The following is an 18,244-nucleotide window of genomic DNA, read 5'->3' as shown; positions in this document are numbered from 1 at the left end:
TGCTGTCCTAGAAGCACAGAATGATGCAAACTTACCAAACTGACACTGCCACTGATGTGGGATAGAGCCCGGCAGGCCACGACCCGGTCCTCCCACTGCGGGCTGCTCAGCTCCATGGCCAGCATGGTGTGGATCAAAGCCTGGGGAGGCAGAAGGGCGGGGAGGGGGTGATGGTGACCATCACTTTCAGAGACCGTGGGACCTTGGTGAGATTGCATCACAACACGAGACTGGCATCAATAAAGTCACAAGTACACGTGCTGTCCGTTCCTAGCAAAGGAAAGAGTGAGCTTACAAGACGTGGGGTACTGTTCCCTCTGAGCCAGCTGATTCTGGGATCTTAACAGGAACACACGACAGTGTCAACAATCAGCACAGAAAACTCCTGGGGCTCTCTCTCCTTGACTTCAATTGTCTTTAAAGTGATCTGTGTATGCCTCAGTCTGAGGGCTTCACATATCCATGAGAAGTAACTAAACACAGTTGTGTTTGGTGTGAAGTTTTCATTGGCAGACTTGCAGCAGAAGCACATTCTGTACAGTTAGAAACCCTCTGCAGTCCACTCTTTTTCCTCAGCAAACTACTGCCGTGCAGATACACCTGAGTCCACGTTCACCCCGCCACAGTCCACTTTTCTGTCTAGGCTTGAGATCATCCTACCGGACTCCAAGAATTTTGGACTCCTTATGAACACTGGCCTCAGAGGCCCAATTGTTTCCCATATTTTGGTTCCTTTCTCTGACCCGCCAATGGATACGTACTGTCTTCCTGCTGAGATGGCTCAGGAGGGTAAACGATTGATCCTCAGTGTCCTTGTCCTTCTGGTTAAAGAGCTGGTTGAGAATCCTCTTAATCACAGGGTAAGTGGCGTCCCCTTCCAGAGCCAAGCACTGAGCTGCGGCCCAGCTGTCCGCCACATCACCTGCCGCGGGGGTGGAACAGGAGTGCACGATGGTGACCTGCTCTGCCTGCCTGAGAGCTCTCGAAATCTAAGCCCGTATTTCAACCAGCCTGAATTGGAGCCTAAAAAGTTGTAAATACACATCAAAAACTCAACCCAAAGGGTCAAATCCCCCAAAACTCTCATTAGATAACCAAGCTCCTGTCAGGCACTGTTCCTCCTGGAGGCTGCGGAGGTGGAGCTGGAGGCCCAGGTGAACGGAGTAGTTGTCTATGCAGAAGCCAGGCTAGGCAGTCAGCCCCTTGTTCTCCCTTTTAAGTCATGGAACAGTCACTTCCTGGAGCATGCACCTGTCACTGAGCAGCCTTTTTGACTACCACAACCATGATGTCAGTGGGTAATGCCTGGAAGTTTTTGTGTAGAAATGGCGATATGTATTCAGAGTGATTTTTTAAAAATTTCCACAAATAATTCTTTAATATATTTTCTGTGTTTTCATGTGGTCCCTGAAACTACTGTCCTGAGAGCACCTTTTATTTTATTAGGGGTTCTTAAAGCTCTTTTCACAATTCCTACATATATCCATTTTATCAAACACATTTGTACATATGTTGTCATATTTTTCAAAACATTTTCTTTCTACTTGAGCCCCTGGCATCAGCTTCTCACCCCACATCTCCCCTCCCTCCCCTATGCCCCCTTGATATTTTAAAAATTATTTGCCCCCCCCCCCTGTCTTACACCAACTCATTTCACATACTTTTCTGTCCATCCCCCTGGGATGGGGCCATACGTCAATCATTGTGGTCAGTTCCCCCTTACTCCCTACCTTTACCCTCCTAGTATCGCTGCTCCCCTTCACCTTTAGGCCTTAAACAAAACAAAAAACCTGAACACTTCTTAAAACTAAATAGCTTAACTAGTGAAAAAAGAGATCTGCTTTGAATATTATTCTAAGAACTATCTACCAAACCCCCCCCACAAAAACTACATGGGGTCAAAGTGACAACAGCAACTTGAAAGATGGGACAGAAACCTTAGGGGGTAATGAGTTCATGAGGGAGGAGCAGCTCAGAAGAGGAGGGGAGGGTGGCTTCACAGCTGGAAGAATGTAATCGCTGTCACTGAATTGTTCATATAGAAACTATCTAATTGGTGTGTTTGGGTGTATATTCTGAGCAACAAAATAAAAGTTTTAAAGAAATAACGCAGGATGGAGAGGGCCAGGAAAGGTCATGTTCACATAGTGCTGGTGAAGGTGTAAACTGATTCTTTTCCTGTTGAGAAAATCAGTTTAACATGTATTGGATACCTGATCCATTCTACAATCATCACACATCAATTTTTAAAAACATGCTTTGAGAAACAAGGTGCTTTGGACGGGGAGTACAGGTTTCAGTGAAATGCAGTGGTTAGTTTTATCCGGCTGTTATGTCACAGGCTCCACTTGGACAGTGTCCCTCTGGTACAAGCTCCTTGGAAGAAAGATCTGCCCATTCTTCCACTTACAAACCCAAACCTCCGGGAAGGCAGACATCAATGGAAAGGCCCAGACTGGGGAAAGCCAGTTTGTCTCTCTTCTCCTCCGACTCCCTGGTCAGAAACAACAAGGAGCTACTCACCCTTCAAAAGGGCAGTTTGCATGATGTCCCGGGCCAGGGGATTATGAGACTGGATGGCGTACTGGCACAGCGCGGCGGCCATCTGCACGTTGACATTCTTGTCACAAAGAGCAGCCATCAGTGGGGGCTGTAGAGCCTCTGGTAAGTCCTGAACGATTGTGTCATCCACAGTCTTTCCATCTGTGAGCAAAAGAAAGCTTTTCTCTCAGCTTCCTTCCTTGTGCCACATGTTGGCCAGCTAGCTCTGGGTGGAGGGGCAGGTTCATACTGCTACTGAAAGTGACAGTTGTTAGCTACGCTCCAGCATCCGGCAGGACTTTACAGCTCAGGACAAGCCCCCAAGGACTCCGCAGAACTGCCTGACAGGGTTTCCCAGGCTGAAATCTCTCCAGAGGGAGCCCCTGATGGTATAGTGCTTACAGTCCTAGGCTGGCTGCTAATGCGGCGGATTCAAATCCACCAACTACTCCGTGGGAGAAAGCTGTGGAGGACTGCTTTTGTAAGAAGCCTTGGGAACCCTACTGGGCAGCTCCACTATAGGGTTACTGTGAGTCAGAAGCAAGTTGATAGAGTGGGTTGGATTTTTGTGGTCATCTGAAAAGCTGCCTGCCACATCTTTCTGCCACAGAACGGCCGAGGGCTTGGCACCACCAACATTCCAGTTGGTAGTCCAGCATTTAACCACTGCACTACCAAGGATCCTTACTCAGAGAGAAATAGCAGTAACCTATGGTAGTTAGGGTCTGAGATAGCACTCAAGTGTTTCCCGTAGGATTTCACAGTTTTTATAACCTGGGTTCTTTGCCTTGTAAAACTAGTTCCTCAGTAGATTACAATGTTAAAGCTCTTGTGGATGAGAAATTTTGTTTATTTAACTGCTTATAGCTAATAACGGAAAATCTATTTTTCTGTTTCAAAGGATTTATAGACTATTGGTAAAAATGAAGCCTTCATTACAAGGATCTACATATAACCCCCTCCCTGGGGGACAGACAACAGAGAAGTGGGTAAAGGGAGGCATTGGACAATGTAATATATGACAAAATAATAATTTATAAGTTATCAAGGGTTCAAGAGGGAGGGGGGATCAGGGAGGGAGGGGAAAAAGTGAGGACCTGATGCCAGGGGCTTAGGTGGAGAGCAAATGTTTTGAGAATGATGAGGGCAATGAATGTACAAATGTGCTTTACACAATTGATGTATGTATGGATTGTGATAAGAGTTGTCTGAGTTCCTAATAAAACAATATAAAAAATGAAGCCTTCAATTCATGTTTCAAAGCTATTAAAAACAAAAACTTAACAAAAATAGTCTAAGTAAAAGCAGAACTATATGCTAATTTCATTTATGAAAGTAATTAGGAATTATATTAACAAATCAAACCCAGGAGAGTTATAAAATAATAATAATACATTATCCTCTGGTAGAATTTATTTAAAAATTTAGCAACAGAGCTCATCATATCCATAAATTAAATGAGGAAATTAGCAATTGAAAATTCTCAGTCCCCATTTTTGTCATAAATAGAAAAGATGCCCACATACATAGTTGCCATATGTTTATAAGAATGAAGGAAAAGATGTAGAAGAATATACCAAACTATAAACATTACCTTGAGGGTGGAATGAGAGATGGGGAAGAGGTTAAAGGACTACACACATACATACCCATATATAGTATGCGTATATATATATATTTACTAAAAATAACATTTTTGTCATTCCGGAGGGAAAATGAACAATTTAGGAAGGAGAAGCAAAAGAAATTGATGAATTGATTATGAAGCAAGCAAGGAATTGTTCAAAATGACTTTCTGGGATCTAGCTCCGAAACTGAGTTCAGTTTGGGACATACTAAATTTGATGGTGTTACGAAAGGAAACGCAAGAAAGTCAACTACCATGGAGTCAATGCCTACTCATAGGACAGGGTGGAACTCCCCCTGTGGATTTCCAAGATGTAACTCTTTATGGGACTAGAGAGCCTCAGCTCTGGAGGAATGGCTTTGAATTGTCAGCCATGAGGCTAGCAGCCCAACGCATAACACCCGTGTCACCAGGGCGCCACGCTGACATGGGAAGAGCTGAAATGCAATCCGAGGGGCAGTGTTTCTTTAAATGGACAAGGGGGTTACAGAAATTTCATGGGAAAATTTCCATCATCATTTCATTCCATTTTCCAATGAACTCTTGGGAGTCCCTTCATACTTTTTGACTAGAACTGTATTATCTCAAAGTGGAAAATATGAACTTCTCTATAAACCACAGAGCACACAAAAGGCATTGGACCAGAGCCCAGGGGTTTTAATCATCTCTGTTCATCATCTGTATTTCATCTCTCTTGCTGAGAAAGCAAAACTTAACCGGCTGCCACCAAGGTAGCGCTGACTCCTGGCAACCCTGTGCGAGTCAGAGTAGAGATGGGCTCTACAGGATGTTTCCTCGGCCGAGTCTTCAGGAGATCTTCAGAGCGGTCTTTGGAGGCACCCTTGGGAGGACTTGAACTACCCACCCTTTGGTTAGCAGCAGGGAGCACATTAACCATCTGTACCGCCCTCTGTGGCTAACAGTACCCACTCTCTTCAAGTTGATTCTGTTACCTGGCAACCCATACAGGATTTCGGAGGCTGTAAAGCTTTATGAAGGCAGAAAGCCTCATCTTTCTCCAGAGGAGGGACTGGTGGATTTGACACACCAGTCCTGTGGTGAGCTGTCCGACACTTATTTGGCAGGGCCACCAGGACTAATCTGTGCTAATTTGGCCGAGTAAATCAGGCCCCACTCTGGGTCTTGATGGCCACATGGGAAGTGATCTCAGATAAGCTCTGAGGTCCCCACCTATTTCAGTGTTTTGTGGCACTCTGAGTTGCGTGTAAGTTGTCCGGTCCTGGCTCTCACCTAAGCCCTCCTGGTGGGTGGCAATTCGGGGCCGCTCCAGCGCTGCCATGGCACATGTGATGATGGCTTGGATCCGAATGTCATCGTGCATGCCTGTCAAGCTCCGATGCAGGCCCTCCACTGTCTGATGGGACCACTCGATGACTGGTGCAGCGCGGGAATGAAAGAGAGCCACGTGATTAGAATGAGATGCTTGGCTGCAGACAGGTGACACGCAGTCACATTTCCCCAGCACAATATTCAAGCCGAACACCACTTCCGAACAACAGAGAGTGCTAGAGATGGAATCCCTGGGGGTGGTATCTCTCTGGTCTCTACGGACCCTTTCAGTTCCCAAATGGAACGTTCTCTCAATTCTCTCTCATAGCCTATCTCTCTGTGTTAAGTTCTTGATGGTTTCTTTTGGTCGCAACATTTCCATTGCTTGGGCAGCATTTTTCCATCCTGCCTTTTATGCATAATTTACTGAGCATAAAGTTCCAAAGATGAATCAGATGGGGTCCCTTCCTAGTTCTCAGGGTTGTGAGTTTCCACAAATGACTGAAGTCTCACGGGATATGATGTGCGTCTGCTACACTTGCTGGAAGCACCCAGATATGTGAGCATTCATCTGACAACACTGCAAAACTCAGGCAGTTTTGGTGAGGGAGGGATTTTAAAAGATGGAGACGCATTAATCCATGGTGAGACCACCCCCTCTGAAACACATACCAATGCCCCGGGACCTCCCTTCACTTACTTAGAGACCAGGCCGTCTTCCATTCGTGCAGCATCCTCCGCAGGACCGTCAGTTGCCAGGTCATGTTCTCTGTCAGTGTCTTTGCCTGCATCCGTAATCTCCCGAACTCTGGGTAGGTGTCCTGTTTACCCTCATTCAGCAGCAGATTCTTGGCTGGGATGGGCAAAGCGGCCCAGCGCACACCCCCTTTCATGGGCCTACAAGCTGTAATAAGATGGCAGTGTCAGATCCTCTCACCCCAGTGCCCTAAGCCCTGCCACCTAGCCTCTCCAGCTGTGTCACTCTCCTCCACCTGGCCAACACCAAGGACCACCAAACTCTAGAGAGTACATTTTCCCATGATTATAGACGGAGTTGGGTATATAAGCCCAGTGGAGAGTTAGGCGAAGTCCTGACTACAGAAATGACAAAGCCATGGTGGGGAGGGAGAGGGGTTCAAGGATGATACCGCCATGATGATGAGGGGAAGTGCAATCTGTACAAACCCTTTTAGAAGTTAAATAAATCTCCAGGAGCATCCCCAAAACTCACTACCATCGAGCCAATTCTGACAGCCACCCTATAGGACAGGGTAGGACTGTCCCTGTGGGTTTCTGAACTTAGAACTCTTTACATGAGTCAAAAGCGCCATCTTTCTCCTGAGGAGCAGCTGGTGGTTTTGAACTGTGGACCCTGTGGTTAGCAGCCTAACGTGTAACCACCACATCGTATGTAACAAGGTTTGCTCGGAAGATATTTAACATTTGACATAGCACCAATCATGGGTAGTTTGCCACTGATTCCTAACAGATGAACTAGATGGTCTTTTTTAATGTTTTGAATTGTGAGAGAGGAATGGTTCTACAAGCCGCTGAATTCGAAAAATCTTCCAAGTTACGACAACAAATTTCAGAACAAGAAAGGAAATTGTAAATATCATATAAACACTGTGATGGCTGCACATAGAGTGGTTATATAAAATAGTTATATATAAAAATAGTTTTATATATATATATATGGCAGGGAGGCTGGGGGAAAGTGGGGAGCTAATAACAGGGAGTACAAGAAAGAAGAAAAGATTCTAACATTGAAATGCTAATGATTGTACAGCACTTCTTACTATTGAATTGTGTATGAGCTGTGGATTGTGTCCAAAAAAAAAACCTTTAAAAATATCATTAGATAGTTTTGTGTTCTGGACTCAGTGGCCTCTGGGATCTCCGAGAGCTCAGAAAGCCTCCTCAGACAAGAAGCTGGTGGAGGAGGAGGAACCCGCCCCCACCTTGCTAACATCACTGCTTGCCATGCCTTGCCCATCAGCCTGAGGTTCTCAACCATTTCTGTTTATTACAATGTCACTGCAATTCAGACACCTGTATATTGGCTCGGAATCTTTGTTTTTTCTTTTGAGCTACGTGGGCCCTGCACTTCACAGAGGGCGAGGAGACCCCAGGCCGTTTTAGCTCAGATCGCGGATAGAATAACTCTTCCAATTGCCACTCACACAGGGCCTTACTGTAGGAAGGAGTTTCTCCAGTTTAATGAAGCAGCTAACACCCAGGAAGGCGACTTATAGGACCTGCCCTGAGGCCTGTTGGCATCCAGAGTAGGAGAGGGCGTGAACATGGGGGAGCTGCCTAGAGCTGCCTCCACTAGCACCCCCTTGCCCGGTGACTGCTGTCTAACCAGGCAGCACTAGAGAGATGGAGAGTAGGGGCCGCGGAAGACAAGACGGTGTCACTACTGTAAGTTTTACGTACCAGGGAGCCCATCCGAATAATGAGGTAGTGAGAAATGGAGACACAGTGTCTGGAAGGATACGTGCATCTTGCTTTAGGAGCTCAAGTCTTGCTCCCTTCCCATGTGCCTTACAGAATGAGAAGCCATAGACTTCTCAGCGTCTGAGCGGAGGGCCCTAGGACCTGAGGTGAAATGGGCTTGGGTGGAGACTAAGGAGGCAGAGGCAGTCTGAGAGGAATGGGCAGCGCAGGTGGGACCGGGCCAGGGGATTGACATCCCCTGGAAGTATTTGAGATGTGACCTTCCTTATTCGTCAGTCATGACCCGAAGCCACCTGGTTGCGCTGAGCTGTCAACGGAAAGGATACCTCATTGGACTCTCTGTAGTTTAACAGTTGCTACTTTGTAGGGGACCACTTTTCATTGGTAGGGAGGGACTCCCCTAGCAGGCGGTGAGACCCTAGCCCATGACCTTAAGGAAGTAGTAGTCAGGACCGTAAAGAAGCAGCCGCACATCCATCACTGCCCCCATGCCCAGCTTCCGGCTTACGTGCTTCAGGAACTGGTTGGGAGCTCCACTTTTCTGGGCTTTCAGGGAAGACCTTCCGCAGCTGCTTGCTGTACTGATTGGAATTTTCCAGGAAAATTTGGTCTCTCTTGGCACCAGCCTTCTGAACGATCTGGACATTGTCTGTGGACAGACAAAACTATTGAGGGCCCCAGCACCTCCTTCTTACCCCTCTTACTGGGTGTTCTGCTGTCAGTCCCTGTGACTCCTGACCACCACACGGTGGCGCATCCTTCTGCGGAGTCGCCATTGGTGGGCTCTTAGAAACTGCTCATGGACTCCTAAGAGCCTCCACGGTGATGTTTTCCATCAGGAAGGCGAAACCTACTTAGCTTACAGTCACTGTCCCCTCTGAGGAGCTAGGTACTTAAGAAAGACTCCCTAGTTCATCTTTTATCAGCCACGAGTACCTCACTCTATGTTGTTAAAACACGTTTGTTTTAAATCATTTTATTGGGGCTCGTACAATTCTCACCACAATCCATACACACATGCATTGTGTCAAGCACATTTGTACATTTGTTGCCATCACCAGTCTCAAAACATCTGCTTTCTACCTGAGCCCTTAATATCAGCTCATTTCCCCCTCTCCCTCCCTACTCCTCCCTCCCTCTTAAACACTTTTAAGAGACTTTTCACTGACAGCAGTTTAAGAGCAGGATGAGGTCAAGGAAGGAGAAACAACTTGGAAGGTGCAGCCCTAGAAAAGGCTGCAAAGCATGCCTTCCCAGATTGAGTTGGCTGACCTGCCCCCTTTTCAGAGAAAGAAAGGGGGAGTCAGCGCCCGCCTCCCTCCCGGCAATTAAACCCTTTCCTGCTAGATCCATCATCTAGGAAACAGGGTACGTAACTGCTATGACAAGGAGCCCTGGTGATGCAGTGGTCACACGGTGGGCTGCTAACTATAAGGTCAGCAGTTCAGAACCACCAGCTGCTCTGAGAGAAAGAAGGAGCTTTCTACTCCTGTAAAGAGTTACAGTCTCAGAAACCCACAGGGGCAGTTGTACTGTTTTCAATGCCACAAATTGGCATTGACGGTAGTGAGGTCCTTTCTTCCTTCCTTCCTTCCTTCCTTCCTTCCTTCCTTCCTTCCTTCCTTCCTTCCTTCCTTCCTTCCTTCCTTCCCTGCTCTTGCAGCCTCCCTGGATTGTCCCAGCACCTCCAGGAGGGCGGAATCATCCACTTTAGGAACAGACTGCTGTCAAGGATCACAAGTTGGGAAGGGACCAAAAAAAAAACCATCAAAATCAACTATGGTCCAATCAAACCCAACTCACAGAGACCCTCCTTGGGTTTCTGAGACATTATGGGAGTGAAAAGCTTCCTCTCTCTCCTGTGGGGCGGCTGGTGGTTTTGAACTGCTGATCTTGCAGTAGGCCGCCCAAGGCATCCCCACTACACCACCAGGACTCCTGTGGGAGGAAGGTAGCGGGCATTTATTGAGCCCTACGAGGTGCCAGGCGGTGGTCAAGAAGCAGTCAAAAGCATTCACATGCTCCTTACTAGCCAATCAGGCTCCAAGGGATTCTTTGCTGCCAACTACTGGGAAGTGGCCAAACCAGAATTCAAACCCAGATCTGCCCGATTGTAAAGCCCATGTTTTCCCCTCCACGTGACACCTCCGTCAGGCAATAGCTCAAGGTGACAGAAGAGAGAAGGGTGGACAGAGGAGAGGTAGAGGGGCTAGAGAAGAGGGCAGCTGTTTCACAAACCAAACCCTGCCTACTACGTAATGCCAGCCTGCTTAGGAAAGGAGAAGGCTAGAGAAAGGGGGAGGAGGGGAAATAGTTTCCTCTTCAGCCAGTTACTGCCTACTTCCCCCAACTCCAGCACTGATAGCATGGGCATGACCGCCCAGGCCCTCAGGCCCATGTCTTTCTCATTGACATCCACACCCAAGGGTGCATCCAGAGACAAGCCATGAACCACCGCCATGCCCCTCCCCCAACTGCCTCCCACCTCCCCGGCCCTACTTCCGCGCTTCCCCCACCCCCCCAGGACCCCAGCTCTATTACCAAAGTAAATCTCCTGTTCAAAGGTGTTGGCCGTGGAGTAAGCAAACTTGCCAGCTCGGGGGTTCACCTGCCTGTAGTGGCTCTGGTCTGGGGACAGGTAGTTTCCTGGTGTCACACTGATGTCCTCAGCAGTCTTGTTGGCCCCAGGCACCGTTTCACTTGTCTGCGCTTGTGGCAAGCACCCGGGCAGTCTTGGTAGGGGTAAGAGCAGGGAAGATGGGAGGGAAGGTAAAGGTGGGACCCATCCCCTTTTTAAGCTCAGCCCATACCAGAACATCCCGAGAATAAGTATGCTTAACTTGTCCCCAAAGCCAGCAGAATATGGCGCTGTCAGAGAGCCTGTCAACGGCCACTTTCCTTCTCCACGAAAGGAGTTATTTGTTCTGTAGCCACTGGGTGGCGTGCCAGTGTGGCCCCGCGCCCCGCAGAGCCTTTCTGTGATGTGGGTACCCTGAGGGCTTGCATGTCCTTGGGAAGGGCCCTTAATTCCTAGGTGATCTCACTTGGTCTATTGTGTGGGGGGTTGTAAGGGGGCTTCAAAAAGCCTTTGGGGAAAACGGAATGAAACGATGGAGCCAGGCCTTTCGCATTTACGTTGTACTGCCAGCGCCCAGTGTCTCTCGGACAAGGAGCTGGAACGCAGTGTCTAGCTGTTCAATAAATGAATACATAAATGGATTTCCACCTCGTGGGAGCTCAGTTGGGGAATTGCAGGGTTATAACCGCTCTGGTATTTTCATGGCGGTAGCCACGTATGAGAAAGCAACACTCTCTGAGACTGAGCCAGGCTAAGCAGTCCCACCCTAGCCGCCCATTTGGCTTACTCCCTGCTGCTGGTTGGTTTTCTAGTCAAGGTCACCCTGGTTTCTTATTCGAAGCAATGCAAGACCTAATCTCAGAGGCACGAAGTCTTTATGCCTTGCTCTCACCATAAGGATGTATTTCTGCCAGCCCCTGGAAGTAACTGAATCAGCCAGATAGCCAAGTTAGCTGGAAGACTTGAAAATGGATCTCTTTCAGGTAGGCGTCTGCAGGGGGCTAGTGGCATCTCGTGCACATCCTCCAGTGCACAAGGCAGGTTGAGGAACCTTCCTATAAGGAATTCCCATGGAGACCAGGTGGGTGGTGGAAGAGTACAGGTGGGATTGATGAGCACATTCAGAAATGAGGCATAAGAACCCACCCAGGAGCCCTTGAAGGGGATCCAGCATGCTTAAGGGATGCCCGAGGCCTGGGCCAGACTACCTGTAGTAAACGGGAAGCAAGAGCTCTGGCTTTTCTTTCTCCTGCTTGGGCTCAGGGACACTTCTGCCCTCAAACTCTGCTGCCTCCTCCGCCTCCAGCTTATCCAGGAGCTCCAGGTCACTGGTGGAGGTGAGCTCATCCCGGATGTGGCTCCAGTCATACTGCTGATGCAGGAAGCTCTGCCACTTGTTGGGGGACACTCCGGGCCTCAGCGGACGCTTGTTCAGGATCCACCGGGCCGTGCGCTGGTTCAGCTGCTGAAGCATGAGAGCCTCCCAGGCTCTGGTCTCCTTCTCCTGAGGCGAAAGCCAGACTTGTCTCTCTTCCAGGTCCACATCTGGAGAGGATGCCAAGCCCAGCAGAGATGGTTCCTTATCGGATTGAAGGCCGGGAGACTTTTCCTGGACAGTGCTGGCTACCTTTGATTTCTTGAGCTTCTTTTTAAGATGGGCAGGACCCTTCGGCTTCACAGCCTGAGAGATGACCTTTGCCGAGGGCCCTGAGGAGTCCAAGACCCGGAAGCTGATGGGTTTCCTGGGATGACTTTTCCCGGGCTGAGTTTTCCTGGCGTTGGGAGGCTGGATGATGGTGTCCGTGTTGTAGATGTGGTCAAAGGTGCACTGGCTGTAGGGAACGCTGGGCAGCCCTCGCTGCCATACCACTTCCTGGGAGAAGGTGAGGTCCGCAGCAGCCTTTCTCACATACTGGTGCTTGAGGCGCACACAGTGCTGCGGCCCGAAGCGGAAGGCTGGGGGCACCCTGGCGACTGACGTGCACTCAGCCTGGTCTCCCGGCCTCACGCGCCAGAAAAGCATGCCCCATCTCAGCCGAGCGGGGAGGGACTGATGGAGGCGGTGGGGGAGACAGGGCTTTCCCTTTGAGGTCTGGCTCATCCTGTTTCCCAGCAACAGCTGGGAGCAAGCCTTGGATGCGTGAGCGGGCACCTGTTAAGGGGATGAGAGGGACTGATGAGAAGAGCCCTACACCAAACACAGCCATCACATCAAACCCACTGTCTGCAGTGGCTTCTGACTCATAGGGACCCTCTCTGTTGGGCTGTTGAGGCTGTCAATCTCAATGGCAGCAGTCAGCCTCATCTTTCTCCTGTGCGCTAGCTGAAGGGCTTGAACCACAGACTTTTTGGTTAGCAGCCCACCCCTACCCCACGGAATCCCCCCAGGGGAGCAGACACTGGTAGCCCATATCCGTGTGGGAAGAGGATCACGGGCGAGGTGGATGTGGAAAGCCATGGGGATGAGAAGACAAAAGAAAGAGATGGTGCTAATATTCTAAATATTCCTCGCATCTTGGATCAGACCCTTGCCTCCAACTTGTCCCAAAGTTCAGACACTGAGCTCCTGGAGAGAGATGATGGATTGTCAGTAGTCTCTCACATTTGCAATGTCTCCTCAGGTGCTTCTGCTATGTTCAAAACGCTTGCAACATTAAATTAAAACAATTTGGCCTGTCATTCAGGGTTATTACTTCATGAATGTGACCCCCGTTTATGACCTTGTCTTGACACGTGCTTTTGCTTGAGCTAGATAAGTCTACTAGCCCTCTCTCTCTGTCTCCCTCTCTCTCTTTTTGCAATGAGGAGTACTTATTTTAGTAAAATTCGTTTGTGAGATTAAATCATCTTAAAAAACATTTTATTAGGACAGTCAATAGTTCAGTCCTATCAAGTAGTGGTGTACAATTTACCCACTGCCTCCAGTCGATTCTGACTCACCGTGAGCCTATAAAGCAGTGGTTCTCAACCTGTGGGTTGAGACCCCTTTGGGGGGGTCAAACGACCCTTTCACTGGGGTCACCCGATTCATAACAGTAGCAAAATTACAGTTATGAAATAGCAACAAAAATAATTTTATGGTTGCGGGGGTCACCACCACATGAAGACTGTATTAAAGGGTTGTGGCATTAGGAAAGTGGAGAAACACTGCTCTAAAGGGTTTCTGAGGCTGTAAATCTTTATGGAAATAGTGTTGTACAATTGCTACCACAATAATTTTCAAAACATTTTTATATTTGTTTTTTAAAACATTTTATTAGGGACTCATATAACGCTTATATATTTTCAAAACATTTTATGCCTTCTTGTACTCCTTGATATTAGCTCCTCATTACCCCCCCACCCCTACCTCTCTTGTCATATCCCCCAGGAACTGTTCATCCATCCTGGGCTTCATATACTGAAAAATGTATAAAAATATATAGCAGAGTCAAGAAGGCCACCAACAATGATAAGTTACAATAAAGATAAACCCTAATATAAAAAAACCACAGAAAATATTAAATATCAGATCAAGTACAACGTGTATCAAAAGGGAGATCAAATGACAAGGTTTTAACCATTCTATCAGATTTATCATTTTAATCTGCTATCGTCATCTCTACAATATTCTCCGTCTGATAACCAGGTTATCCCATCCCTCAATTATGGTCAGAGGGAAATCACTGGAAGATCCTGCGAATATATTTTGGGCTCCCACTGTCATCCATAGCCTTCTGAAAACCAGAATCTTACGATGTATCCCCTGATACTATTCCCGCCTTTGGATTTGGATGATATCATTTATGATTCTTGGATCATGCATGTTGGTGTGTTTCTAGCATGTGGGCTTAGTTGACATCCTACTTAGATGGCTGCTTGTTTGAACGCAAGCCTTCAAGACCCCAGCTACCATTCTTTTTTTTTCAGTTATGATTTTTTCCAATAGCCAAGGACCACCCAATGTCTTCACCACACTTTGCTATGGCACTTGTGTCTTCCATGTTTCTTCCTTCATGAGGGCGAGTATCGAGCAGGGCCGTGTCACACAAACTAATTGTTCTTAAATTGGAGCTAGGATTAAGTGCAGCTCAAAATCTAGTCCTGAATCCATGTTTCCTATCTACCTCTGGTTCACTTTAAAGACGTCATTGTTATTTTATGAGAGATAAACTTATTGATCATCTCCTTGGAGCAGAAGGTCCTTCTGTTTATAGTGTCATTGATTTAGCCCATGGTAATGGTTTTAAAACACTATTGAGAAAGGGAGGTTGAATAAGCTTAGGCTAACTACTAATGGCAATCCATGAATTATTGACTTACACAGAATAAATTCTTACGTGACTGGACACTAGTTACACAAACAATGGGAGTGGGTGGTCAGGTAAAACTTACGATAATATTCACTAACAATGTCACACACGGGTCTGCCAGAATAATATGAGTCGTACATATCTTAATACAGCAAGCAGGGCATTGAAGTCGTAGGCAATTGTTAGTCTGCCTACTAAGAGTTCAGAACTCTTGATATAGCTATCTTCTGCTTCTTCACATACCATGTAGTTTTGGTTTTAAACCCTCGGGTGACAGGTGTGTTTGAGGTAGAACCTAGTTCACCTAGTAGCGTTTCCACATTGTATCCCTCTGGTACGGCCTTTGGAGCATGTTGTGCTCCTAGGAGACCCAGGGTTCAATGTCCCAGTGTTCTGTGGCACATGACCTGGGTCTCAGGGCTTGTTAGCTCTTGTCGACGTACACTCCCTCCATATTATGGCAGTTCCTTCTGTAGCAACCACCACCACCACCATCAACAACAACAACAACAACAAAAAGCCGCCTTCTATACTCCACACAAGTCCTGTGCATCCTTTCAGACCTGGCTCAATTCCTACCTGCACCAAGAAGTCTCTCTTGACCCATCTAGGATACGATACCATCACCAGAATTTATAAATCCTTCTTATTCCATACCACTTATTTTTAACTGTTAATCTCATGACACCTCACATTGCTGTCATCTGACTAAGTATTCTGCACAAAGCCCACTTCTCTCGTCTCTTCTGTCCTTCAGACTCACCTGCACTGGTTGCTACATAGGCTTCCATGGGAAATCTTCCCCAGCGGCAGAACATTTCATTACGTGGGTAAGCCACCTAGCTCTTCCTTAACTATTGGTTGACTGTTCCCAGGTTTAACTAGTACAGGAAACACTGTAGAGAACAAATGCTGAGATTCGGTGTTTGACTTTGTGATGTTTTGTCTGTTTGTTTTCCTTCTGAAGAATTCCCTGTGCCTAATAATAATGACAACTGATATTTAGGGACATGTTGACAGGGAGAAAGATGGGGTTTTCTACACCCATAAACAGTTACAGTCTCAGAAACTCACAGAGGCAGTTCTACCCTGTCCTATAGGGTCATTGTGAGTTGGCATCGACTCAATGGTTGTGTTTGGTTTTGAGTGTTTTTGCCAGGCACTATGGCATTACACAGGGAAGCATTTGATTTTATTTCCTGTGGGGAAAAGCTGAGGCTCAGAGGGGTAGATAAATTGTTACATAGCCCCTAAGTAGAGGAGTCAGTCTTCAAACCTAGTCTGTCAGAGTCAGCTCCATCGCACTCACCCTCCATCCCACACTGGTTTTGACCCAAGCTCAGGGGCAGGTAAGCCTCTTCACACAGGATCAAGGTGAGACCAAATTCGGTGCCCCGTCTTACCTATTGCCAACTCCTGCCCTGAGCATACACCGTCCCTGCAGACCAAATCAGGCTCAATTTTCTTTCCTTCTTGAGGCTCAGCCTAGTACCTTCTCTCCTTAAGAGTGTGATTTATTAAATTTGATCTCTAATGTGCTTCTTCTTGATAAGGCCCAGCATTCATCCAGATGTCTCTAAGATAAAGTTGACAACTTCACCCAAAGTCAGTCACCATGATGACAATGATACCCATTCAGGGCTTTTATGCACATAAAACTAAATTTAGTTCCTCTGCCTCTTTTTAATCCTGAAGGCTATATCATTACAAGGGCGTGTGGTATTTAAAAAGTTGGACTGGAAAAATTAGGTGAAAGGTAGCAGGCTGGTCATGAGTTATTTTCCTGGAGCAGTGCCCTGTGCAGTGGAAGGTTAGGAACTCCCTTGAGAGAAGGCAGGTCCATGTTAGGAACCTTGTCCCATTTGTTAAATATTTGTATCCCATTTTCTATAAGAAAATGGTATCATCAAGAGGAAGCTTCAGCCACAACTGAAAATTGACCTTAAACTTGATCCACTTACCATCCAACACTAACCAAGAATTAAGGATTTTGAGTGATTGCAATACTCCCACCGGGATTGAGAGAACCACAAGAACAGATTTAACATGCTAAGCGAGGTAAGTCAGGCACAAAAGGACAAGTACAACATGAGCCCGCTGAGGTAAGAATTAAAAAATTTTTTTATAAAGCAAAAGTGGCATAGGGAAAAAAGCTACTGTATACAAACGTTTTAGGGGTGAAGACGGTGTAGTATGGAAGAGACCAGACCAAAACCAGGGATGTACATGGTAGACAATGGTGGAGGAGGTGGGGAAAGGAAAACAAAAGGATGAATACAAGGAAGAAAAGGGGAGTGGGGTCATGGGGCATTAATCCACCCAAGGGGAGGGTATTGTTTATATCTCCACAGGGAAAGTGGGACCAGACTTCAACCCAGTGCCGCAAGGTGTGAATGCAATATCCTGGCGTGGAGTAGGGAACCAGTGGAGAGGTCTGGGAGGCTGGCCCCAGCACCATAAATTAAGTGGATTCCTGCCCCTCCCCCGAAAAGAATTTGTTCCAAAGGACGACATTGACTCTGCAGCTCCGGGAGATGAACATATCTGATCAGAGCACACGGGAGAAGATGAAGGGGCAGGAGGAGAGAGTGGAGCACAGCCTGGCCCACCAGGCCGTGATGATGATGTTCCTGAGTAGAGCAGCCAGTCCACAGAGAGAACAACATGGCTGGCCCCACTATGAGAAATGATGCCAATCAGTGACTAAGGGCGATACAGGGGACTGCACCGGAGACACAGTGTGGGAATTGCACCAGACCTGATCCCACCACACCGAGGCAAATCACTGGGGGAGTGCAGCGGAACAGCAAGGGAATGGAGTGGCAAGGTCCCCAGGGAATGCTGAAAGTGGACTTTGGGGCCAGGGTGTGGTGCCCCAACAGACTGGACTGGAAAATGCTCCTAAGGGCCAGCAAATGATCCCTGAACTAACTACAAGCTTTTCTCTTGTGAACTGTTTTGTTCTGTTCTTTGTCAGTGGTTTGTTTTTGTTGTTTTGTTGTCTGGTTGCATACTGTTGCTTTGTTTTCCTCTGTCTTGTTTTTGTGCATGTTAGTGTCTCCACAGGTCTGTCTGAATAGGACAGGCTGGATGACCTATGTGGAGGAAAAACAACGGGACCGACAGTTCGGGGGGGACTTGGGGTGGGGGGGTAGGGGGGGTAAGGAAGTGGTGTTAAACCCAGGGACAAGGGAAAAACATGGGACCCCAAATGGTAGAGAAGGGGGAGTGGCAGGCCTGGTGGGAAATGATCAGGGGTAAGGTTGCTTAGAGAAGAGGTATACTCTAGCCCAGGTGGCGACGAAGCATGGTAGTAGGGCAGGAGGAAGGTCAAGGGAGATGGAGGCAAGAGCTAGGAGTCAAAGGGCATTCATGGAGGTCTAGACAAAGGCATGTACATGCAAATATATATAGGAGGATGGGGAAATAGATCTATGTGTCTATATGTATAGGTCA

General features: G+C 47.5%; 1 protein-coding gene across 1 annotated transcript in view; it reads right to left on the bottom strand.

The window, feature by feature from the left end:
- HEATR4 (HEAT repeat containing 4) overlaps positions 1–12,597 on the bottom strand; it is a 43,676-nt gene extending 31,079 nt beyond the window's left edge. The window contains exons 1-8 of the mRNA XM_075531686.1: positions 11,705–12,597; positions 10,460–10,650; positions 8,427–8,567; positions 6,159–6,362; positions 5,426–5,563; positions 2,524–2,703; positions 762–922; positions 36–140 (exon numbers count right to left, since the gene is read on the bottom strand). Coding sequence (XP_075387801.1) covers positions 36–140; positions 762–922; positions 2,524–2,703; positions 5,426–5,563; positions 6,159–6,362; positions 8,427–8,567; positions 10,460–10,650; positions 11,705–12,597 — 2,013 coding nt within the window. The remainder of the gene's footprint in view (positions 1–35; positions 141–761; positions 923–2,523; positions 2,704–5,425; positions 5,564–6,158; positions 6,363–8,426; positions 8,568–10,459; positions 10,651–11,704) is intronic.
- Between the last annotated feature and the right edge of the window lie 5,647 nt (positions 12,598–18,244).

This window comes from Tenrec ecaudatus, chromosome 14 (genome assembly GCF_050624435.1).
Source record: "Tenrec ecaudatus isolate mTenEca1 chromosome 14, mTenEca1.hap1, whole genome shotgun sequence".
Taxonomy (NCBI): Eukaryota; Metazoa; Chordata; class Mammalia; order Afrosoricida; family Tenrecidae; genus Tenrec; species Tenrec ecaudatus.
The sequence above is the reverse complement of the archived record's forward strand: the minus strand, read 5'-3'. Positions and strand labels throughout refer to the sequence as shown.